This window comes from Phyllobates terribilis, unplaced genomic scaffold (genome assembly GCF_046119375.1).
Source record: "Phyllobates terribilis strain yellow unplaced genomic scaffold, ASM4611937v1 Scaffold_7__3_contigs__length_470593459, whole genome shotgun sequence".
NCBI classification, from domain to species: domain Eukaryota; kingdom Metazoa; phylum Chordata; class Amphibia; order Anura; family Dendrobatidae; genus Phyllobates; species Phyllobates terribilis.
Genome location: NW_027362767.1, coordinates 178,298,573 through 178,324,625, shown reverse-complemented (window position 1 = coordinate 178,324,625; position 26,053 = coordinate 178,298,573). Strand labels below are relative to the sequence as shown.

At 44.0% G+C, this 26,053-nt stretch overlaps 1 protein-coding gene across 1 annotated transcript in view; it reads right to left on the bottom strand.

The window, feature by feature from the left end:
• Positions 1–7,751: 7,751 nt before the first annotated feature.
• Positions 7,752–26,053, bottom strand: part of LOC141154096 (hepatocyte nuclear factor 6-like) — a 30,030-nt gene continuing 11,728 nt past the window's right edge. Inside the window, exon 3 of the mRNA XM_073639545.1 lies at positions 7,752–13,913. Coding sequence (XP_073495646.1) covers positions 13,597–13,913 — 317 coding nt within the window. The 3' untranslated portion in view covers positions 7,752–13,596. The remainder of the gene's footprint in view (positions 13,914–26,053) is intronic.

The window sequence follows — 26,053 nt, the reverse complement described above, 5'->3', positions numbered from 1 at the left end:
GGGTCTCCTGTTGGGTGAACCTTCTTTGGCTTCCCTGACCCTATGCTCGGTGTGCCTTCTTAGTGGACTTGGTGAGGGGCTGCTCCACATGTAATGTCGCAGCCTCCGGTTCTTAGTTGAGGGTAGTTTCTCTCCTCCACTAATTTGGGATCCGGTTCCCTTGCGTGCCAACCCTTCACCCTTCTGGTTGTATACTGGGTTCTTGGGGTTCCTTCTTCTCCCCCTCTGGGTCCTTCTCTTCTCCTCTCTCTCTCCTCTCTGCAGGCGCTCCTGGACCTCTCTCAGGACTGACTGACCCTCCACAGAAGACTGACCCTGATCTAAGATGGTGCCCACCTTATATACTCCCTCTATGTGTGAGCTCAGGTGACCAGCACCCAATGAGCTCCTAGCCTTACCCAGACTGCTCCCCCTATCTGCCCCTACACTACTGGGATGTTCCACCCCCCTCCCACTCCAGCCAGGGACAGACTCTGTCGTACCTGCACATATACTGGTGGGAGTACCGTCGGTCTGTCCCCCGGAAATGGGATGTATGTAGTGTATGCAGCTTTCTGAGCTCAGTCCCACACTCCATCCTTACCCGGGAGTGGAATACCACACCTCTGGCTTGAGGTGTAATACCCCTGTAGCAGCCGAGTCCTCAGGGTGCTACATTTCCATACTAAATTAATGTAAATGTGCCAATACCAGTGACACGGCAGCTTTAGGGTTTTCTATTTTTCCCTCTCATTGTTTTATCTTTTAAATTATTGTTTATCATTTGCTCATTTGTATTTAACACGAGTCTCTATACAAAAAACAGTTTCACTTGATTCATTTTTTTCCAAGAGATATTCCACATTAGGTACTTAAACTTCATGGGTGCCAATAATGATGAGCAGGACTGTAGCGACCAAATAATTCCACATACAATGGAGAAATTCTGCCACACCATGACCAGACCACACAGTGACTAAATAATGCCACATACAAAGGAGAAATACCACCACACCACGACTAGAGTACATATTACCACCACATAGTGACTGAATAATACCACATACAAGGAACAAACACCGCCACACTGGGACCAGACCACATATTACCACCACATAGTGGCCGAATAATACCACATACAAGGGACAAACACCACCACACCGGGACCAGACCACATATTACCACCACATAGTGACGAATTAATACCACATACAAGGGACAAATACCACCATACCATGACCAGATCATATATTACCACCACATAATGACCGAATAATACCACACACAGAGAGAAATACCGCCACAGCATGACCGGATGACATATGTGACCGAATATTACAATACTGATCATTAATAAAAAAACACAATACTAACAACACTGTTATTACCACTGTGTATTACATTATACACAGGAGCTCTGTTTATAGTATACAGTGTATAGTGTACAGGTAATACAGTGATTTACCAATGACAATATAGACAGGAGCTCTGTATATAGTATATAGTGTACACGTAATACAGGGATCACCAGTGACATTATACACATGAGCTCTGTATATTATATTTAGTGTACAGGTAATACAGGGATCACCAGTGCCATTATACACAGGAGCTCTGTATATAGTACACAGTGCATAGTGTCAGTGTATAGGGAACACATTGACTTACCAGTGAGGTCTCTAGCTGAAGTCCTTCATCTTTGCTTTTCTTCTTCATCTGGCACAGACTGCCATCACTTCTTCCAGCCGGGACTCGCCTCTGCAGAAAATAACACACAGTTATCAATAGCTGATTGCTTCTAGAGCACATTCCCCGACTTATACTCTGCGCCAGATGACGAAAAAAAGCGACATAATGCCGCCCTGCACAGTAACAGGACCTCCCTTTTGTTTCCCCCATGGAAAACAGTATTCTAAAAAGTCAATTATATTATTGCAGTAATAATGTCCCCTAATCGGCCCCTACAGTAATTATATTCCCCACTTGCCACCATAAACTAATAATGGATGTTCCTCATCCCCCCCCCCCCATACAGTAATTATGTTACTCAACCTGACTCTTTTAATTAATAATGTCCACCATCCTGGGCCACTATGTTCCCCCATCTTGGGCCTCTATGTCCCTTGTCCTGGTCTCCTATGTCCCTTGTCCTGGCCAATATGTCCCTTGCACTGGCTCCATGTCCCTTGTGCTGGCCCCATGTCCTTTCTGCTGGCCCCAAGTCCCTTCTGCTGGCCCCATGTCCCTTGGCCTGTCCCCTTATTCTTTCTGCTGGCCACCATGTCCTTTGTCCTGGCCCCATGTCACTTTAACTGGCCCCATGTCCCTTTTCTTGGCCCCATGTCTCTTGTGCTGGCTCCATGTCTCTTGTGCTGGCCCCATGTATCTTGTGCCGGCCCCATGTCCCATGTCCTTCCCCCATATCCCTTGTGCTGGCCCCATGTCACTTATCCTAGACCCATGACTTAGCCCCATGTCCCTTGAGCTGGCCGCATGTATGTTGGGCTGGCCCCATGTCCCTTCTGCTGGCCCCATGTCCTGGCCCCATTTCCCTTGTGCTGGCCCCGCATCATGCTGCATCCATAGAAGAAAAAAAAATTCTTACTGCGCTCCTAGCACTGCACTGGCATCCTCTTCCTTCAGATCCGGCGCAGTCATGTTCAAATGCCCGCTGACCTATCAGAGTGAGTGGGTCATACATTGCTGCTTGTTGCCCATGCTCTTATTTTCTCTACAATCGGTCCACTTCACATATTTCTTAATAGTTGCACCTTGCTTGAGACGATTTTCCATAGACAAGATTGATATCAAACTTATTTGAAAGCCCTAGTCTAAGAAGCATGCATTGAGATGCCAAATTTAGACCCTGTAGTGAGAAATGTTAGGTTTATACATAGTTAAGCCAATGGGATTAATAATGGCCAATTTATGACGATAATCAGGATCTCTTGGGTTGATAAATGGTCTTCTCTTCCTAAAAACCCATTTATATTAGTCCCTCTACAGATATCATGTGACTCTCCCTCCCAATCAAGTTGACCATAAGAGCCATCTTCCATTCCTAAAGATGTGGCTGGTCAATCATGGACCCACTGCGCCACGGACCGGGGAGAGCCTGGAGGGGCGTAACTAAGCAAACTCCTGATTTGTCACTAGAGCCCCTGATGGTGGGGTTAGACTTGAGCCACATGCGGATGCAAGGTGCCACTCCAGGACAGACTCCAGAGCCGCAGCAGCTGACCCACAGGGTCAGTACTGTAAACACAGACTTGGAGTCCAAGGCAGGACCGGACTCTGATGGAAGAGATATTGGAGCTGTTTCTGACCGGACTGACACCGATGCTGGTATAGATAATGTGCATCTCAAACATGGATCCTGGTTCAGGTACCACTGGAGTGGTTTCATGTTCAGGTACCGCAGATGCGACTTCAGGTTCAGGTACCACCCGAGCAGTTTCAGGTTCAGGTAACGCCAGACCGGTTTCAGGTTCAGGTACCACCAGAGCATTTTCAGGTTCAGGTAACGCCAGACGGGTTTAAGGTTCAGGCACCGCAGGTGCAGTTTCAAGTTTCCTCAAGCCCACAATGAATACCTCCAGAAGTAGTGGGGCCTGAATATTTTCCTTGGGTTCCCACAATCTCTCTTCGGGACTGAACCCCTTCCAATCCACTAGAAAAAAGGGCTTTCTTTTCACCTTCTTGAAGACCTTGAAAGGACCGATGAAGCAGGGACCCAACTTGTAAGACGACATCTTCAGGCGTATGTATTTCGAAGAGAGCCACACCTTATATCCTAGCTGGAAGGTCGGTGGATCCAGGCGACCCTTGCCGGCATACCTTTTCATCCATTATGAGGACTTCTCCAGAGTGGCTTTATTATCCCTCCAGATCTTGGAGAATTCTTCAGTGAGGTCATCGGTTGCAGGGACGCCAGAAGCAGCCGACATTGTAAGAGGAATACCAGGCTGGTGACCATAAATGATGAAGAGTGATGATCTTGCGGAGGCCTCACTTACATAATTATTATAACAGAAGGCAACAGCTTGACCCAATCATCATGGTGCACATTCGTGAACTGCTGCAGAAAGTTAGACAGGATTTTGTTGACTCTCTCCACCTACCGTTGGACTGAGGATGGCGTGCAGACGAAAAGTCCAAGTCCACATTCAAAAGTTTATAAGTAGCTCTCCAGAACCTGGATGTGCACTGGACGCCCCTGTTGGACGCAATGTGAAGTGAAAACCCATAAAGCTGGAAGATGTGTTGTATAAACCCTTAGTGAGCTCGGCAGCAGACGTGAGACCAGGCAATGGAGTAGAGCGAGCCATTTTCGAGAAGCGGTCTACCCTGACCCAGATGACGGAGCAACCAGAATACACAGGGAAGTCCATAATAAAGTCTATTGTGACGTGCTGCCAAAAAGGCAGAAGGAACAGCAAGTGGTAGAAGAAGTCAGAAGGTCAGAAGATGTTTAGGAGTCTTGTTTCTAGCACAGGACAGACAGGCACAAACATACTCCAGAATATCCTTTCTCATCGTAGGCCACCAATAATGGTGAGAAATGAGCTGGGTAGTCTTCCTCTGCCCGGCATGACCAGCCAACTTAGAAGAGTGCCTTCAGTGCAGAACTCGCTTCTCATGAGATTCTGACAAAGAGGTCTTCCTGGGTAAAATCTGAGACCCCGGAGCCGCAGCAGCCGATCTCAAGGGTCAGTACAGTAGACACAGAGTCGGAGTTCAATGCAGGACCGGATTCTGATGGGACAGATATTGGAGCTGGTACACACGGGACCGACACTTGTGCTGGTATAGATAATGCGGATCTCAAGCAGGAGCGGTTTCAGGTTGAGGTACCGCAGGTGTGGTTTCAGGTTCAGGTACTGCCATATCGGCTTCTGGTTCACATACTACAGATGTGGTTTCAGGTACTGACTCAGACGAGACTGATACTGGTACAGGTAAACTGCACAGGTACAGGGACCTAACAACAGACTAGAAGCTTGCAGACTGACTAAGACAATTGTTGCTCCGGCACCTCCCAGCAGCTGGATGTGTCTTAAGTACTAAGTGCCTTCCAGCTATTAGCTGGGGACACATTAGGAGTGTGTACGCTCTCTGTAAGATACAAGGAGCGCGTGTCGTAAGAGAACTGCCAGGAATCCTGCATGGCGTGTGCAGACCCTCGGACGAGGGAGCCTGGGCAAGAGATGCAACAGAGCAGTCAGAGTAAGTCAGTGTCCCTGCCGGGAGGGAGGAGAGGAGGCATGCAGGGATGCTGGCATTACAGATGTTACCTAGTTTTGACAGTCCCTTTTCAGATATCAGATCGCACACCCTCCTCTTAACTCAAGTTGACCACAAGAGACATCACTGATGGAGTCACCTATAATTAGATGTTTTTGGCAGGCAACTAGTAATAATCTGGGATTTCCTAATGTCTCCGTTTCAAGAATCAAACATTTTAGCAAGGACTTTCTATTGTGATAAGATAAGGCGATACTGAGTATGATGGTGACTGTCAGCTTAAAGCAAATAAAAAAGACCAAGTTTTGACAGTTCATTTTCAAATATCAAGTCACTTCCCCTATCAAGTCAAGTTGACCACAAGAAACTTCTTCTCGTCTTAAAGATGTTTACCCAATTTCAACAGTCCCTTTTCAGATATCAGGTCACTCACCCTCCCCATTCAAGTTGACCACAAGAGACATCACTGAATTTTGTTCTGTTAGGAAAACCAATGATGATAAACTGGAACTTTGGGTGGTTAAATAGTCTTCCATTCCTAAATACTCAGTTTCAACAATCCCTTTTCAGATATCATGTCACTCCCCTTCCTAAGTCAAGTTGGCCACAAGACACATCTTCTCTTCTTATAGACATACATCCTTCCAAGTCAGTGACCACAAGAGACATCTTCTCTTCTTAAAGACGTTACCCAGTATCGACAGTCCCTTTTTTTTAAGATATCTGGTCATTTCCCCTCCCAAGTCAAGTTGAGCACAAGAGACATCAATGAAATTATTTCTGTTAGGGCAATCAGTGATGATAAATTGGACCTCTTGGGTGGCTATATGGTATTTTCTTCCTAAAGACCCAGTTTCAACAGTCCCTTTTCAGCTATCAGGTCACTCTCCATTCCAAGTCACGTTGACCATAAGACACATCTTCTCTTCTTAAAGACATCCCCCCTCCATAGTCAGGGTGCCCACAAGAGACATCTTCTCTTCTTAAAGATGTTACACAGTTTTGACAGTCCCTTTTCAGATGATAGATCACTCCACCTCTCAAATCAAGTTGACGACTAAAGATATCTTCTCTTCTTTAAGACGTTACTCAGTTTTGACAGTCCCTTTTCAGATATCAGGTCATTCCCCATCCCAAGTTAAGTAGACCACAAGAGACATCACTGAAATTATTTCTGTTAGGACAACCAATGATGATAAACTGGACCTCTTGGGTGGCTAAATGGTCTTCTCTTCCTAAAGACCCATTTTCGACAGTCCCTTTTCAGATATCAGGTCACTCCCCATCCCAGGTAAAGTTGACCTCAAGAGACATTACTGATTGAGCCACCTATAATTAGATGTTTTTGGCAGAGAAACAGTAATGGTCATGGATTTCATAAATCTCTGTTTTGTCAAGAGCCAAAAATGTTAGCAAGAACTCTCTATTGTTGAAAGTTAAGGTGATACTGAATATGATGGTGACTGTCAGGGTGAATCGAATAAAAAAAAATGGCTCCAGATATTATACAATACTCAAGGCCCAATAACGTTGTATTCTGAAGTTTCATTACCAATTCCAAATGGTTATTACTGCATCTAATCAGTAAACTACCAACCCTTAGTGAATCTATCAAAATTGGTTCTGCTAGGACAACCGGACGGCAAATCTAATCTCGGAAGATTTATTCAACTTTAATTGGCACCCGAGGCAAGGCTGGATATAATTTTTTATTAATGTATGAGATCTATAGGGGCTTTGATGATACTCACGAAGGACTACTGTTCTGAACCATGTCCAGATGTGGAAATACATTTGTTCGTACGGCAACATTAATTCACACAGATAACATAATTCCTTGAGGCTTTTTTTCACAATATCTCCAATGAGCCTTCTCGTAGAATTTGTAGTTTTAACCAAAGATGGGTTCTGTATAGAAGTAAGCAGGATTTACTCATGGTGGGTAGTTTGGCATCAGAGGAGTAACTTGAAGTTCTTGGGCAACCGATATAAAAATTTTTAACTTGGTCCTGCTCCTCCCATGGGGTATTAGGTGTTAAAAGATTTTGAGATTGATTAAGAGCCTGCTCAACCAAGGCCAATGTGTAGAGGAGCGTCGCTTGTTTGGTTTTTGGATGAATTAATGAGAAAGATGTACCCTCTGAGCAATTATTTAATCCCTTCCCAATCTGGGATGTACTATTATGTCCTATGTCAAGTTTGGGAGTATGGTGTCAGATCAGTGCAAAATTGAAAATTGGCTGCAGCGGAAGAGGGTTATGATGCTGCTCCCTAGTCTTCGAGTACCAGTGATGTAGTGTTGTACCCAGTCCTTGGTGATTGTGCGGTACAGTTCTCCATCAATGGTGATGAAGTGATTTTTTGGGGGTTATTTTTGGTGTTTCCAATTTCCAAACTCAAGGATGTGACTGTTAGTATGAACGGAGCCTGTATTTGGACCGCCAACGGCCCGGTATTAATAATTTTGTGAAAGCAAAACGCACTCTCAAGCCTTTAATCTTTCAAGAAAGGACATTTAATTTCTGCGTAACATCACCACGGACAAACCACACGATGAGGTATCAGAGAAAAAACTTTGGTATAAAATGTACGTGTTTTTAAAATGTGTACAAGCAAAAAGACTTTGGTTAATCAGCACAAATAACAAAGTTTAAACATTCAAGTTTCCTCTCCCTCCTATATGTGTAATATATATATTTATATAGATAGTAAAATGCACAGCTGGAACACTGTATGGACGAACCGGAAAGAAATGAACAATCATAGACGCGATCATTCTGGATGTTAAGGGTATGTTCACACTCAGTTTCTTTTTTTTTGAGTGGATCAACTCCAAAATCCTCCTCAACAACTGCTTCAAAACTTTCCCAACTCATTTCTAATAGAAATCCACTTTGCTGTTCATGTGAGGAGGGTTTTTTTTAGCTTTTTTTTTTCCCCTGAAGAGGTTTTAAAAAACACCTGGTGGAAAAAATAAAGCGCATGGTCACTGCTTCAGAGCTGATCCTTAATGAAACCTCTCCAAACTATGCGCTGTCCAATCAAAAGCCGTGTGCACAAGTCGTTTTTTTTTGCTGAGTTTTCAGAGGAGAAATAGGCTATGAGCACACAGTTTTTGAGTATTTTTTGGAACAGAGACCAAGAGGAAACTGAGAAGAAACTCTTCAAATCCTTCTCAAAAATGCAAAGCTTAAAATCTTGGGGATTTTGGTCAGTTTCGTAGCAAAAAAAACTTAGTGTGCTCATACCCACTGAGAGTAAATTTTAAATTTTTTGGAGTTTTGAGATCTGGAGGAGGGCTTTGAAGAATTTCTGCTCAGTTCCCTTTTCAAAAATTCCTAAAACATATTCAGTATGAACGTACTCTCAGCTTTTGGTATGGAAACACTCCAAATCCTCCTTATAAGATAAAACTCCTCAAAAACATAGAGTTCCCGCTATGAGCACAAGGAGTCTTTTTGCAGAGTTTACAGAGCAGAAACTGAGCAGAGCCTCCAACTTTTTGAGGAGCATTGAGTTTTTGGAGAGTTTCTGCTCCAAAAAATGTGCACAATCTTAGGGTATCTTCACATTGAGTTTCTTTGCAGGAGTTTTTGCCGCAGAAATTTTCCAATCAAATATTATGATTTTTTACCTCCTCCTTGTTTTTGGAGGGTTTCTTCTCCAAAAATTCCTGAAAGAAGTTGCTGACAAATCCACATATAAAAATTGCTTTTAAAAACCCAGTGGATTTTGGTGTGGTTTTTGCAATGACCCGCGTTTTTGTCACAGTTTTGATGTAGCTTTCGACAACTTTTTTCGGCACGGTTTTGATGCACATAAGGTAAGTTTCCTCTTTAAAAACTCTCCGATAAAAAATGCGCAATGTCAAAGAATTGACATGACGCTTTTTCTAATACTTGTTAAAAAAAAAGAGTGGAAAAAATAGCAATATATTTACTGTTTTCTCATTCAAATGATTCGGAAGTTTTGTTGCAAGCGGTTTTTGATGTGGATTGTGGTGCAGAATCAGTACCAAAAACCTTGAAAAAAACATCTATGTGAACATACCCTTATGTGAAGACGCCTTTTGGGATATTTGGTGCTAATGAGAAAAATTTCACTTCCATTTTCCCTAGCAAAAACAATTTTTTTCTAAGGTTCATTCTCTATAAAATGTAGCTATAAGTCTCCGACTAAAGCCCTAGGTGCAAGATTGACACCTGTAGGTCATTTCATGGATCCCAATAGCTGACAGGAGTTTATAGAACAACTATCAAATGTTGCTTCTCTGATAATGGTCCACCATTAATGAATTAAATAATTAAAAATTAAATAAATACATAATATAATAATAATACATAATTAAGAAATCATATTCATTAATTTTTCACCAGTTGAAGTATTTATGGATTTGTGTAAAGAAAAAAAAGTGGAATATTTCCAGAAACAGCGCCACTCTTCTTTGTGGGCCACGTCGGGTATTACTACATGTCAGGTCTGAGCTGCAATAACAGAAGGTAAACCAAGGAGATCCTTTCATCTAATCTCATACAACCCATTTTGACTTTAACATAAAATGGAATTCTGGGAAAATAAAATGTGGCGTCTCACAGATTACTGCGTCCGGCATGTAAATCGTGAATTTGCAGAGGGAATAAATAAATACATAAATACATTACTAACATCGTCATCTTGCAGGTAATTTTCTCATAGGATTGCACTTTTTTTAAGTTTAATACTGTTTCAAAGATACAAAAAAAAAACCCGTAAAATTGAATTGTCGCTCAGCGATTGTTTCCGATTTGTTCTTTTAACCCTAAAGTGTCACCTTGTCACTAATTCGTCTGGTACACCCAATTCAATTGCTCGATTTCCAATTTTAGCCAACTAGGTTTCCATTGGATCCACTCAATCCCATGAATTTCACCTCCACTTGTCACTCCCATCCCTGTAATTCTACATCCACCCCCAAAAAAATACGAACTCACAAAAGCCATGGCAGCCATGTTGTGGGTTACAAAACAATTGTCAAGCGCATACATTTCTTCTTTGGTATCAATTAGATAACGAAAAGGATGAGTTCGGTGAGGCGCTCCACCATTTTGGACCTGTAGAACAGTCATTTTATGTGCGTTGTCAGAGCACAATGAATGAAAAAAATGATTAGCAGGTGCATCATCGACTGTACCCACTAGATGATGAACACTGTGCCACATTTGACTTCATTTTAGCCCTTGAGGCTGATATGGGCGTATATACATGAAGGAGAGGACCCAGCTTAGGTTATACCACCTCCTTGACTCATGACTAGACCTGTTTCAAGCTCTTGTTACCCCTTCTCTACTATGAAAGACCCAGTAGAAGCTTTATGATCGTACCAACCCAAAGAAAGACCCCCAGGTCCTCTACATACACCTCTGTTGCGTAGGAAACCATGTTGTAGAATGCTCAATTATTACATATTTCATATATCATTCATCCTGGACCTCATAGTTGGCCTACAGCTATATTACAAATACCCGTCAAGACTAATATTTTTATAACCCCTAAGAATGAGGTAGAACTATATTGATATGCCAGTTTAGTCATGCCAATGACAAAAAAAAAAGAAAAGAAAAGAAGTCCGTACCTCCGATCTGTACCATGTGACTACTTTCTTCTAAATATGGTTTCATGCAAATTTTGAGAAGGAACTTTAATGGAGGTGAGGTATCGAAAAACTTGACCAGGTGGTCCTAATGTACTGGTCTTGTTTTGCCCTTTCCTCTATGACAGCGTACTACAGCCTTATGGCATGTATGCCACTATGGTGTCAATGGTACAAGCCTATTCCCACCACACAAGTCTCCTACGTTGGACTACTTGTATCTGCTATTGTTGAGGTCACCAGATTGTGGCTTCTAGCCCTCACTGTACTCATGAATAGCGTAGTTTTACCAATAGATCCATATTAAATTCCAATAAAATGACCTACATCATAAACATACACATCGACTACTTTAATGGGGAATTTCCACTTTGGTGTAACGTTACATTCCTACCGACCAATCTCCGTGACCAGATAACATCATGTAAAACAGGTCAATACGGACAATCAATATGATGTTATATTTCCATCCATAATATCATGACAGACAGATATTAAAGATGTGTAGGGAGGGAGGTTGGGGGAGGAAGGAAGGTATTTTCGTTGGAAATCATGGTGCTAAAATGGCCGCCTAGTATTTGCTTTATCTGAACAGCAACCATTCTCTATGCTCCATTTCTCCAGTTGGAGCACTGTAGAGTAATTAAACAGTTATCTGAAGAGCAGTGTCATTCTATCTATGGCCATGGCTGGTTGCATGAGGGAACGTTACACCATTGGCCGCTATTCAAACATCACAATGTGCCACATCAAAAGATTTTACTGTATACTCTCTACCACTAGAACCTGACAATTTTTCTCCATTATTAAAAATATGGTTGAATTGATAGTGTAAGTGTAAAAGCCAAAACAAAACATTGGAGATGACTCTGGAAGTCAAAGGGTTAGTGATTTCCCCCCAGAGGATATGATCACTGGATGGAGAGTGACTTGACCTTCCAACCCTTACCTCCTCTAATCTCCTACTGTTCTATTGAACTCACTAATTCCCCGTCAGCTGGTCAGGAGTAAAAATGAAAAGAGCCTGGGGAGGGTCCGGCTGTACTTCCAGACTGCAGCCCTTAGCTTCTAAAGGCGAAAAAGGTCAACACCTTTTCAAAGTCGCAACACAAAGCTTTGAATTTTTACCGCTGTGGATGGGATCTTCGCTACACAAGCTGGTGACTGAGATAATAGAATCTCTTACTGTGGGGATAGGGAATTATTTATCGTTACACAGACCTTTTTCTACACTCAGTCCACTATGGATGGTTTGGGGGTTATTTCAGCAAGTTGGTCTTGAAAAATGAGCCCAAACATGAATATGTCTACAAAGATTCAACTAAGATCAAGCAAGTATGTGGTAAATATCTACAGACCTAAAGTAGGAGACCACTAATGATCAAGTTGGGTACATCAACTTAGGGTTATTATGACTTCATAATGGAAGAAGGGAAATGTTAAAAAGAAAAAAAACATATAAAAAATTAAATGGAAATTTACGTAAACTCAACTAAAGGTGGCATTTGAATACGGAGGAGAACCTTCCTACTAACAGAATGACCACTATTTTGGGTCCTTCTAAGGTTTATTACCTCCTACTAGTCAGGTGTCTGGGAATTGCATATGCATTTTGTCCGATGAGGCATGATATTGGACATTTTTGTTGAGGGTCTCCACCAGTTTTACTTGTTCAAAACTTGCACAGCAATTTCTATACTGACCTGGACAACATGCGTTCAAGTGGTCAACATTGTGCCTGCAAAGTTTGCCCTCCAAAAAACAAGAAGGCGGTGGTAGGGCTTAGTGGCTAAGACCATGGTTGGCCGATAGAAGAGTAGAGAAGACAGTCTCTACTACTGGATGAACCATCATGTGCCTCTCTGTGTAGTATGTTATTCATCTTGAAGGCACTGCCAGAAAAATGCTGTCAATCCAAAAGATGAAACATAACACTATTTACAACCCATTTATGACTACCGCCTCTTGCCCTTAGATTAATGCAAGATAGAGCCTTATTTGAGGTTAGCTGAGATTAGTATGAAGTATTTCAACAGCCCATCACTATCAACTCTATTCAGAGGTAGCTATTGAAAGTCATTTTCATGTAGTGTCTAAAATAAAAAGCTCGATGAGAGTTTGACATCATACGTTGGGCATGGCAGAGGAGCAGGTGAGAACCAGTCTGCATGCCTTCTTGATTATTCACCCACAGGTCGCTAGTGTCAAGCTCATGCCCTAAAAACATTTTTGCAACTTTTCACAAACTTCGGTGCTGTAGCATATGAATACGAAACATCTCTGGTGGTGAACCTACCAAAAGACTTGTTGCCACCCAACCGACATTGGTGGTGAACCAACGAAAAAAACAGTTGCTACCCAACCATCATTGGTGGTGAACCTATCAAAAGACTTGTTGTCACCCAATCATGATTGGTGGTGAACCAACCAACAGACCCATTGCCAACCAACCATTACTGACCGGGCAAGCGTAGATGATACCTGTATAAATTGTAGTGCGCTGTGTGCAGACAGTGTCATATAAAATAAATAATGACCGTGTATAGACTAGTCTATAGTCCTAGAACATGTATCAGCCAAATGACCGCAATGAATGACGGTAAAGCATGGACCAGTCTTGCCCTCATATTAACTTTTATGAGTCATTTTGTCCTTAAGACATATCGAGGTCCAAAATGGAGAAGTGATGACAATGAAGGCTGGGCTGATACTATCTTTGGTTGATAGAGCTATAGGCATCTTTTTCATGCTTTGGTGCAAGCAATGGCTAAGCCACCTTTGGATGATAAAGAACTGGAAGAGGATGGAGGACGCCCATGACCCTCATCCATCCACTTGTCCAAGCTTCTCCTGCGAGCATTCATGAAGAAGTTGCTGACAGTGGACAGCTCAAGACCAAGCTGTTGGGCGATGGTGATCTGCAATTCCTTGGAGGGCCTCTGGTTCTCATGAAAAATGGCATGTAGCGTGCGTCGCTGGATATCGGTGAAGACCAAGCGGTGCCTCTTAGGAACGTGATTTCTTTCGGCTTTGGTTTGCTCTTGCTCTTTCCTTTTGCAAGCTGTGGGCACAGGTAACACAATTAAATTAGTACACATCACCATCACAGTCAACGGAGGCAAATCTTTTCAACTCTTTGAGTTTGTGTTGATTATAAATACAATATTGTTGTACAGTCTTCAGTATAGAGACACAACATTAAAAAGGTTGTCTCAACATGAAAATTGGCCAAAATTACTAAGTTAATTGAAAAAATTATTAAAATTCCTCAAGAATGGAGATATTTTTACTTTTATAGTTTACTGCTTTTTGCTTAGGTGGTTGTCAGCCTCTTAGACAAAGAGTGCAGTGCTTACGAGCTGTTTGCTATAGAGCTTGCAAGCGCTCAGTTTATCTGATGCTGCAGAGGTAAAGCTGCCTTTGCTTTTAGCATCGGAGAGTGCCATTGGTCTGAAATGTCAATCATTAGGAATGCATTGGCCCCCGGGAAACAGGGAGCTGGGAGGCAAGGCACGTTCCTGAAGATTGTTCTTGAGAAAACCCCTAATTTCGCTAGAATATTTTTATACATTTATGCATAGAATAGTAAGCCCTCCAATACAGATACTACATTGAATCATTGGCAAGTTAATTTCCAAGACTGAACCAGTGAGGGCATTGTTAATTCTTACACCAATAAATTGTGCATGGAGTAATGCAAATAGTCCACTTCTCACCTTTTTTCTAGTAATGGTTCGACTTCTGTACAATCTGATGAAATAGCACGGCTATTACAAGCAGGAGGTTAGAGGTGAATGTTTTGTAGGACTCTGCCCAAAATTCCCACACAGACCTATAAATCTTGGGTTTAAGGTTACGGCAGGGATTGTTCTAGCTTAAAGGGACCACCATGTAAGATTCTATCAGTCTTGAACAAAGCAACACAATTGCCCCAACTAAATGATTTAACGAGAGAGCAAGAACAAGTGGCAAGTTACAAACTTCTAAAGGCTCCATGGAAATCCTGATTTCCAAGGTGTCCTTCAGCTTTTCTCCCGTCTCTTGCTCTGGAGGACTAATCATGCTATTGAGCCCGTTCTATGCTCGTGTGGCGAGCATTTTTATTGCTACATGCTCCCCCATCCTGGCATATGCTCCCCCATCCTGGTCCATGCTCCCCCATCCTGGCATTTGTTCCCCCATCCTGGTCCATGCTCCCCCATACTGGCATGTGCTCCCCCATCCTGGTCCCCCATCCTGTTATGTGCTGCCCCCATCCTGTTATGTGCTGCCCCCATCATGTTATGTGCTGCCCCCATCCTGTTATGTGCTCCCCCATCCTGTTATGTGCTGCCCCCATCCTGTTATGTACAGTTCCCATCCTGTTATGTGCTGCCCCCATCCTGTTATGTGCTCCCCCATCCTGTTATGTGCTCCCCCATCCTGTTATGTGCTGCCCCCATCCTGTTATGCGCTGCCCCAATCCTCTTTTGTGCTGCCCCAATCCTCTTTTGTGCTGCCCCCATCCTGTGCCCCCATCCTCTTTTGTGCTGCCCCATCCTCATTTGTGCTGCCCCAATCCTCTTTTGTGCTGCCCCCATCCTGTGCCCCCATCCTCTTTTGTGCTGCCCCATCCTCTTTTGTGCTGCCCCCATAATGATATGTGCTGCCCCCATCCTGCGTCCCCATCCTCTTTTGTGCTACCCCCATTCTCTTTTGTGCTGCCCCATCCTCGTTTGTGCTGTCCCATCCTGTGCCCCATCCTCTTTGTGCTGCCCCATAATGATATGTGCTGCCCCCATCCTGCTCCCAATCCTCTTTTGTGCTGCCCCCATCTTCTTTTGTGCTGCCCCAATAATGATATGTGCTGTCCCCATCCTCTTTTGTGCTGTCCCCATCCTGCATCCCCATCCTCTTTTGTGCTGCCCCCCCTCTTATTTTGTACTGCCCCATCCTCTTTTGTGCGCCCCCATCCTCGTTTGTGCTGCCCCCATCCTGTGCCCCATCCTCTTTTGTGCTGCCCCATAATGATATGTGCTGCCCCATCCTGCTCCCCCATCCTCTTTTGTGCTGCCCCCATCCTCTTTTGTGCTGTCCTCATAATGATATGTGCTGCCCCATCCTGCTCCCCCATCCTCTTTTGTGCTGCCCCCATCCTCTTTTGTGCTGTCCCCATAATGATACGTGCTGCCCCATCCTGCTCCCCCATCCTCTTTTGTGCTACCCCCATCCTCTTTTGTGCTGTCCTCATAATGATATGTGCTGCCCCATCCTGCTCCCCCATCCTCTTTTGTGCTGCCCCCATCCTCTTTTGTGCTGCCCCCATAATGATATGTGCTGCCCCCATCCTCTTTTGTGCTGTCCCCCTCTTGTTTTGTACTGCCTCATCCTCTTTTTTGCTGCCCCCATCCTCGTTTGTGCTGCCCCCATCCTGTGCTCCATCCTCTTTTGTGCTGCCCCATAATGATATGTGCTGCCCCCATCCTGGTCCCCCATCCTGTTATGTGCTGCCCCCATCCTGTTATGTGCTGCCCCCATCCTGTTATGTGCTGCCCCCATCCTGTTATGTGCTCCCCCATCCTGTTATGTGCTGCCCCCATCCTGTTATGTGCTGCCCCCATCATGTTATGTGCTGCCCCCATCCTGTTATGTGCTCCCCCATCCTGTTATGTGCTGCCCCCATCCTGTTATGTACAGTTCCCATCCTGTTATGTGCTGCCCCCATCCTGTTATGTGCTGCCCCCATCCTCATTTGTGCTGCCCCAATCCTCTTTTGTGCTGCCCCCATCCTGTGCCCCCATCCTCTTTTGTGCTGCCCCATCTTCTTTTGTGCTGCCCCCATAATGATATGTGCTGTCCCCATCCTCTTTTGTGCTGTCCCCATCCTGCATCCCCATCCTCTTTTGTGCTGCCCCCCCCTCTTGTTTTGTACTGCCCCATCCTCTTTTGTGCGCCCCCATCCTCGTTTGTGCTGCCCCCATCCTGTGCCCCATCCTCTTTTGTGCTGTCCTCATAATGATATGTGCTGCCCCATCCTGCTCCCCCATCCTCTTTTGTGCTGCCCCCATCCTCTTTTGTGCTGTCCCCATAATGATACGTGCTGCCCCATCCTGCTCCCCCATCCTCTTTTGTGCTACCCCATCCTCTTTTGTGCTGTCCTCATAATGATATGTGCTGCCCCATCCTGCTCCCCCATCCTCTTTTGTGCTGCCCCCATCCTCTTTTGTGCTGCCCCCATAATGATATGTGCTGCCCCCATCCTCTTTTGTGCTGCCCCCCTCTTGTTTTGTACTGCCCCATCCTCTTTTTTGCTGCCCCCATCCTCGTTTGTGCTGTCCCCATCCTATGCTCCATCCTCTTTTGTGCTGCCCCATAATGATATGTGCTGCCCCCATCCTGCTCCCCCATCCTCTTTTGTGCTGCCCCATCCTCTTTTTTGCTGCCCCCATAATGATATGTGCTGCCCCCATCCTCGTTTGTGCTGTCCCCATCCTGCGTCCGCATCCTCTTTTGTGCTGCCCCCCTCCTGTTTTGTGCTGCCCCCATCCTCTTTTGTGTGCCCCATCATCTTTTGTGCTGCCCCATCCTCTTTTGTGCTGCCCCCATAATGATATGTGCTACCCCATCCTCTTTTGTGCTGCCCCCCTCCTGTTTTGTGCTGCCCCTATCCTGGTTTGTGCTACCCCATGCTGTGTCCCCATCCTCTTTTGTGCTGCCCCCCTCCTGTTTTGTGCTGCCCCCATCCTCTTTTGTGTGTCCCCATCATCTTTTGTGCTGCCCCATCCTCTTTTGTGCTGCCCCCATAATGATATGTGCTGCCCCCATCCTCTTTTGTGTGCCCCCATCATCTTTTGTGCTGCCCCATCCTCTTTTGTGCTGCCCACATAATGATATGTGCTGCCCCCATCCTCTTTTGTGTGCCCCCATCTTCTTTTGTGCTGCCCCATCCTCTTTTGTGCTGCCCACATAATGATATGTGCTGCTCCCATCCTGTTTTGTGCTGCCCCCATCCTATTTTGTGCTGCCCCCATCCTGCTCTCCCATCCTCTTTTGTGCTGCCCCCACCCTGTTATGTGCTGCCCCCCATAATGATATGTACTGCCCCCATCCTGTTTTGTGCTGCCCCATCCTCTTTTGTGTGCCCCCACCCTGCTCCCCCATCCTCTTTTGTGCTGCCCCCACCCTGTTATGTGCTGCCCCCATAATATGTACTGCCCCCATCCTGTTTTGTGCTGCCCCCATCCTCTTTTGTGTGCCCCCATCCTCTTTTGTGCTGCCCCCATCCTGCTCCCCATCCTCTTTTGTGCTGCCCCCACCCTGTTATGTGCTGCCCCCATAATGATATGTACTGCCCCCATCCTGTTTTGTGCTGCCCCCATCCTCTTTTGTGTGCCCCCATCCTCTTTTGTGTGCCCCCACCCTGCTCCCCCATCCTCTTTTGTGCTGCCCCCACCCTGTTATGTGCTGCCCCCATAATATGTACTGCCCCCCATCCTGTTTTGTGGTGCCCCCATCCTCTTTTGTGTGCCCCCATCCTCTTTTGTGCTGCCCCATCCTCTTTTGTGCTGCCCCATCCTGCTCCCCCATCCGGAGGCTGGAGGAGGAGTGTGGCGCCGGAGTATGCACATGTCCATATCGCGATATCCAGCGCCATTTTGTTGTAGACACATTGCTAATGTGTCTTCACTAAAATGGCACCGGATAGCATTCTATGAGCATGTGCTGATTCCGACACCACACTCCTCCCTCGGCCTCCGGCCCGAACAGAGGTGCCGTGACGAAACTCCTCCCGGGCAGGTATGTACTTGTAGCGTCGGAGATCACGGTATGCGTTCAATGTTTACACATACCGTGATCTCCGGCGCCATACACTCCTCTTACCTGTAACGGCTCCATGCGTTCTTCTGCCTGGAGCCAGACTGCGCAGGTGCATCGCGCTAGTGCAGGCTATAGAGGCTTCGGACAGACGGACACATCCCTGATTATATTATAGATTATATAATAATTGCACATGGCCAATGGTCTGCACGGAAACAAATTGCAGCATGCAATACTTTGGTCCATTTTACGGAGCAGAATAATACATGCAATGTAAAGGCAGCTCCAGCACCCACCCACAATGCGGACGAGCACACAGAGCCATCTAGGTCCACCATTTGTGGACACGATTGGCCCAATCTCCAATACGACCATCTGAACAAAGCCTCACAGATAATCTACTGATTTTAACCCATTCGCATAAAGACCCATCATGGTGCGGGCGTATGGTCGAGCTTAGTAGCTGAGGCGGCTCCACATAGGGCAGATGCCTGCTGTATTATACAGCCAGCATCTGCCTTTAACAGAAGCAATCGGAGCTAGCTACTTTTAACCACTGACATACTACAGTCAATCTCTAATGACAGAATTTAAAGGGGTCATCCAACCGATAAAAAATATTTATTTTAGCCATGGGCTGATTAAAGAAATTAATGGAGACATACTCTTTCCATTGCCCCCACAGATCCAGCACAGACCGCTTCAGAAAAACTCACAGGACCACTGCAGCCTCTTAAATGGGACCTCCGTTCGGGTGCAAACAGTACCTCTGAGACACTGAGACATGATTGTGGGGTGCCAATCAGTTGTCATAGTATTCGGGGGTTTACTGAATGACAGTACAAAGTACGAACAATCAAACGAATGCAGCCCCTTAGGGAGACTAAAAAATAAAGTGCAAATTAAAGAATGTTTTAAAAAAAAATACATATAAACTTTTGAATCGTCACTTTTTCCCCAATCAAAAATGAAGAAATAAATAAAATAAAAAATAAACATATTTGGTATCCCCGCATCTGTAAAAATACGATCTATTAAAATATAAAATTATTTAACCCATTAACATCGTTTAAAAAATAATTATTCATAAAACGCAATCCAACGCGATCCAAATGTTATATATACCCGAATATGGTACCAATAAAAAGTCAAGCTCGACACACAAAAATCAAGCCCTCACACAGCTCCATCGACTAAAAAGTAAAATGTTACAGGTAGCAAAGAATAGTGAGACAAATCACTTTTTTAAAAAAAAAAAACTTGAAATTTTTTCTATATTTTTTTTTTTGGAAGAAGAGAAAAAAACAAAAGCTCTAAAAGGAATATTGGCCATGTCTTTACAGAGTTATTCACTAAAAATCAAGTTATTCCCTATTCATAGGATAGAGTATAATTTGCTGATCACTCTGGGTCCGACCGCTGGGACTCCAAGGCTCTGGAACTCCGAGAAACGGACTCTGCAGTCCCGTCCTGAATGTGGCAAAGGTATGCATACTCAACCTCCACTCCATTCATTGCCTATGGGTCTGTCAGAAGTAGCCAAGCGCTGTAGTCGGAAATTCTGGTATTGCAGCTTAGCCCCACTCTCAATACCAGGCAAAGGTCATGTCACATTTGGGAACAGAGTTTTAGCTAGGCTTTTCTTAAAAATAGCTATTAATAATAGCTCCAGGCCTTATTACCTCCACATAACCTGAAGCTCATTGGCCCCAATGCAGAATCCCTAGCCTAACTCCCCAACTATCACACGTCTTCCATATTGGCCAAAGGAACCTTTCGGTCCTCTCTAGACTTTAGTGCATCCTCTCCACCTACCATAGTTTTGTCCCTGCTGCCAACCCAACAACTTGCTATGTTTCTGGCTGAAAGGGTGTGAGGTACAGTCCATTTCAAAACCACCAAATACAGATTTGGAAACTGGAAAATGGGCAAGAATGGGAAACTCCTCGTTGGCCACCCTGCCAAAAACGTATCTTTTGCTGATCTTGAAGAAAAGATAAGGTATGTGTAGGCGTAAGCCCTTCATACACGTATATGGCTGCCATAGACAAGGGTGTTAGCTCTGCCGAGCTCAATTGTATACAAGAGAGCTTATCCATTAGAGAATAAAAGGATTGGCCAACCAAAATTTGACATGTTGGATCCTTATCTTCCCTGACATCATCTGTCGGGAGAGACTTGAGGGACTGCGTAGTTTTTAGACTGTTGACATCGGCAGATCGGGCTGATGTTAGTCTACTTATTATGGGGTCCAGTAGGTTTGGCATTGGTTGAGCATGGGTGCAAAAGAGCATCTCGTTATTGGGTGGCGGGATGGTTGTCCACCAAAGGGGATCATTCTCTTACCTCTCCTTCCATGTCTGTATCCCTAACCATATATACTACCTGCTTAAACCAAACTGTGCTTTGCATGTGAATTTTAGTCTTTGCAGCCTCCATTAGACCCAACAGCCTAAAGAGCATTACAGCCAAAAATCTGTTGTAAGGGATGATATTCGGCCGTTTTACTATGTGCGTCCATCCCTCGCACAATGATGATATTTCATTAATAACACACAATCTCAATTAGTGTCATATTAATGCTGTGTTCATACCCCATAATTATATTAATGTTTATCAATACACTATATCAGGAGAATTGATCGTGTTACAGGTTACGGCATATAAACCTTTCTCCCCACCACCACCCACCCATTCCTTGTTTTTTCTCTTGTCCCCATCTGGTCAGTTCTCCTTTTCGTTCCCTTCCCCCCTCTCTTGTCTGGGACACTGCACACTGATAGAAAAATATTGATCACGACCCAGCTGTGCGGAATACAGCACTGTATATATGCATGTTAACCCCTACGGGGCCGGAGCGTTGCATGCATCCATTTCTCCCAATTCTCTTCTCGATGATAGGGTAGGGGGTCTTCATGAAAAGGAATGCTCTGCAGGAAAAAAAGGGTTAAGAGCGATGTTGGAAAATCTATATCTTTGAGGTTGCATTCAGCCCCCCCCCCACCACCTTTTTTTTCGAGACGGGCTAGAAAATCGACATCTTTAAGGGTTAAGCAAAGCCTGTAATAACAATTCAGATAAAACTAGCATACAACCGGTGGTAATGAAATAAGGCCAGTAATTGGATACAAAATGACAATAATTACTAGATATGTTCGGCGGCACAAGAGGATCAGCCATCTATAAAGCACCTTCTTAATGAAAGATTTAATAGGAGGGCAGCTAGGGACAATTTACAGGGTAAACTTTCCATTATGAACCTGTAAAGTAATGGCGGTTCCTTGCATATGGAACGAGGGGAGGTGTCATAGTTCGGGCTGTGACACCGAAGGAGTCTTGCTGGGAGGAGGAATGTGACAATTTTATTGGAATAGTGATTTGTACGTAGCGGAGAAGCAATTAATGGACAGAGTCTGTAAGCTCAGCACATGATAGCACTATATAAAGGTTAATGTGATCGCAATCAAGATGGCTTAACTACACTGCGGTGCAGGATAAGCTATTCACCTGTCATGGAGACACGCTTGGATCACGTGGTATTGGGTTATAGAGGTCTATATATTTGCATTTCTTGTATTTAAAGGAACCTAGTAGATGTTGGATCTATGAGCTGTGAGTCCTCAATATCTCAAGCATCAAAGACCAAAACACTACCCTTTCTTGTATTAGTAAAAGTTTAGTGTTTGTTTTGGTTCCCCCCATTCTTGTAGGCCAAGAGTGGACCATGATTGTAGAAAAGTAACACATTTAAGCTGATGACCTTATTCACATGGTGACGGAAATTAGTACTCAGGTTTTCAAGACCAACCATGAGATGGGACACCTTTCTCAATTCACAATTCTTCATATGTGACCTTCTTTGAATTGAAACTAGACCCCAAGGCCAACCAGAAGCTGAACATCCCTCTCTTATAAGTCCTTAAGATTGCAATACACATTAGATAGCTGTCAGCAAAGTGATATCCCTTTGGACCATTAGAGTTGAGCAAAAAGATTTGCAGGACCCTGGTACACTGTCCATATTGGTACTTTGTGGCTGACTGATTGGGGCAGTGATAGCTTCTTCGGGCAGCACTCTAAAGCCTAGTAATCACAAGAGTCAACCAAGATTGCTAGCATTTAAATACCAGATGAGTAAGTTCGCACTGTCTACGTTCGGCATCCAAGACATTACTCTGTGGCAGCCAGATTAGGGCAGTCGACGCATCCTCAGCCAACGCCCAAATGCCTTGTAATCACAAGAGGTACCAAAGACGCCAGCATTCCAATAGCAGTGTTTTTACAAGGACTTTAATAAAGGTAGTAATTGCTGAATTTTATATGCCTTAGCGCTTTTTATCACCAGCTTTTACCTTTTGCACTCTCCACATTTCACCCCTTTGGGGTTACTGGTGAGCTGCTTTGGCTTACTTTTTAATTTTAGCTCGTGGACTGTTTGCCCCTCATTTTGACATCCTAGCGCTTCTTACTAACAGCTCCAACGTCTTTTTTTCTTTTCAGCATTCCAATACCGGCCTAGGAAGTTAGCACTGCCCTGGTCCGATTGCCACAGAGTACTCACGTGAAAAAGGGTTTTTTGCTCAACTCTTTCGACTCCTCTGGTGGCTGGATATTTCCCAAAGAACAAAATGATTTGGCAGTTAAAATCCAATTGCGCAATCTTTATCTTCCCAATATTTGTCATTGTAGGAGAATTGGGAGGTCCCCATACCCATTAGAAGGAAATCTCGTCTCATTGAGATATGATGGCTTTTGGCAACACAGCTAGATTATCAGTCACCAAGATGTTTGGAGAGTCAGGAGGCCCCAATACCCATTAGAAGGTCATCTGGCCTCCTTGAGATGTGTATGGATTTTGGCAAAACATCTGCATTTCCAGATCTCAAGAAGTGTGGCGTTATTAAGAAGAGCCATGATATGCTAAATAGTAATCATGGCTTTGATTGACAAGGCTCAGGTTGATCTGTAAATACAGTGAAATCTCATCAGAAGGCCACCACCTCCTGCCAAAAAGACTAGTTTTCAATGCAATTTGGGATGGACAGCTAAAATTTTTATTGTGAGTTGATGGGAGATATGGTTTCTTCCTAAGCGTTATCATAACACCCAACTTCAGCCATGAAACTTTAGCCATGTCTATCACCACTCTCGTAATGTCATCTTCTTGGGCCCTTAGATAGATAGCAGGAACCCTTACATGTTGCGCTAATGCTCCCATACATATTGAAGGACATATATAAAACAAATAACATGACATTTTATGGTCCCTTTTAGGAAGGTATGGGCCAACTGAGGACCATGTATGGAATCCAATCCAAACAAATCAAAAGGGATCCTGGCTTAGTGAAAAGGGAAAGGCTGGCAGTGTGTGAGGTAGGAAATAAAATAAATGAAGACATTTGGATTATTGAGTTCAGATGTTTAGTAAATGGCTTAGAAGATATATGGATTAATGATGTTGTATAAGTCCCAAGATGGCAACCCCTTAGAGTTTATCAAGACCTGGTATGTGGTTGTAGCCAACTTCCATAATGAAGCGCTTTCTCAGTTTAATGTCATACTAAACAATGAGAAAGCTCCATGACACCTGTTGTAATCGTGATATACAACATTTCCAGACATGAACATGTCCTAATTACATGGTGGTAGATCAGTGAGTAAGGACACCTGCATCCATACATGAGTTGATATGAGCACAAGATCAAAGCTTTCATAGTACTTCATATTGTCACATCCGGACATAATGTTTCATGAGCACATTATGTTTCCTAAAGTAGGAGCAAATCTCAGGACAGAAGTTGCTACAGAAACCGAGGAACGTCATCATGACGAATATGAATAACTTTTTCAATTAGAAAATATGCAATATAGTGCTAAATTGGAGAGAGCAGACCACTCTGTGGTCTTCAACAGCAAAGACCACACATCTCTGGTTCTAGAGGACATAAATGTGGAAATCGCACACATCCCAAAACCATTACAATCCTCCCATCCCATCACAAGAACCCAACAAAATGCCAAAATGCCAGGTCATCTCAATGTTCCCACCTCATTCTGACCTGATCCCCCTCAAGTCTAAAGTCTACAAAAAACGCTGAGATTTATTCCAACATTTCTTCCAATATAGGAATGATCATTTAGAAATAGTAATTATTATGTCAAGATCATCAAACCTTTTTTGCTTCATTGTTGTAGGTCAATGCTTCCAGAACCATCATTCAAAAAATGATTGTACTAAAAATTGTAATTTTACCTTTTTTCATTTAGTTTTCTTTATGTAATTAGTCTTTCTACATATGGATTTTAAGTTATTTTTGGGGAAATATAGCATCAGATTGAACATGGCATAAGACATCCACATTCAGCCCTTGTGTTGATGTTGTTGGGTTTAAACCCTAAATTGATTGCTTTACCATACATATCGTATCTTTTTGTGATATATTTTCATGTCTTTCCTCTATTGACTTGTTTTGGGTCGTGTTGTTTTTTTTTTCATCTTTTTAAAAATCTATCAAATAGTCTGTTGAGCTCCATGTAATTTTTTTAAGGCCTATTTATCCCCCATGGGCAACAAATATTGATATTCCAGCTCAAAAACATTATTAACCAATCCACTAATTATGTGGTAAATACTGGATATGTTGTGACTCTCACCAATGTCGCATTTATCTGATGAATATGTGCTTCAGGCAGAAAAATCCCTTTAAGAGTATGTATCATGTTCTATTCTTGCATACACTTGCACATGTATCTCCTTACATATATACTGTATATAGAGCACAGTTCTTGATATGTTATTTATGAACAAAGTGGTGTCCAAAGGAAGTAATTTAACTTAGCTCCGTTAGTGGAAACAATGGCCTAGCATGGATATGTGGCGCCCCTGAGGGTTCGGTCGCCACAGAGTTATTGCATCTTATCCAGAGGTGTGGTACCTCACTCTCAGGTAAGGAAGGAGTATGGCTCAGGACCCTAACACCTGCATTCACTACACCACATTTCCGGGGGACAGGGCGAGATTGCTCCTACGGGAGAGCACAGTCCCTGGTCCCTGGCTGGAGTGGGGGGAACCACCTAGAGAGGGGGAACCATGTAGTGGATGGGGTGGAGGAAGTAGATCCTGGGAGCACTTGAAAGGAAGCTGTATAAAACAGGACACCATCTTAGATGGGAGGGTCGTCGTCGAGTTCAGACAGTCAGAGGAGGAGTAGTGGAAGGAGCAGAGGCTCTGCATGAGCTCTGCTCCAGAGGCGGGCCTAGTCAGGAGGCCTGAGCCTGGAAGGAGAAGAGAGGAGTGGGAGCAGGAAGGCTCCAGGAACCGAAGGGACCCTAGGGGTACGGGCCGTGCAGAAGGCCACCCGTACGCCCGCTGCTACCAGGAGGTAGAGGGGTCAGGCCAGATAA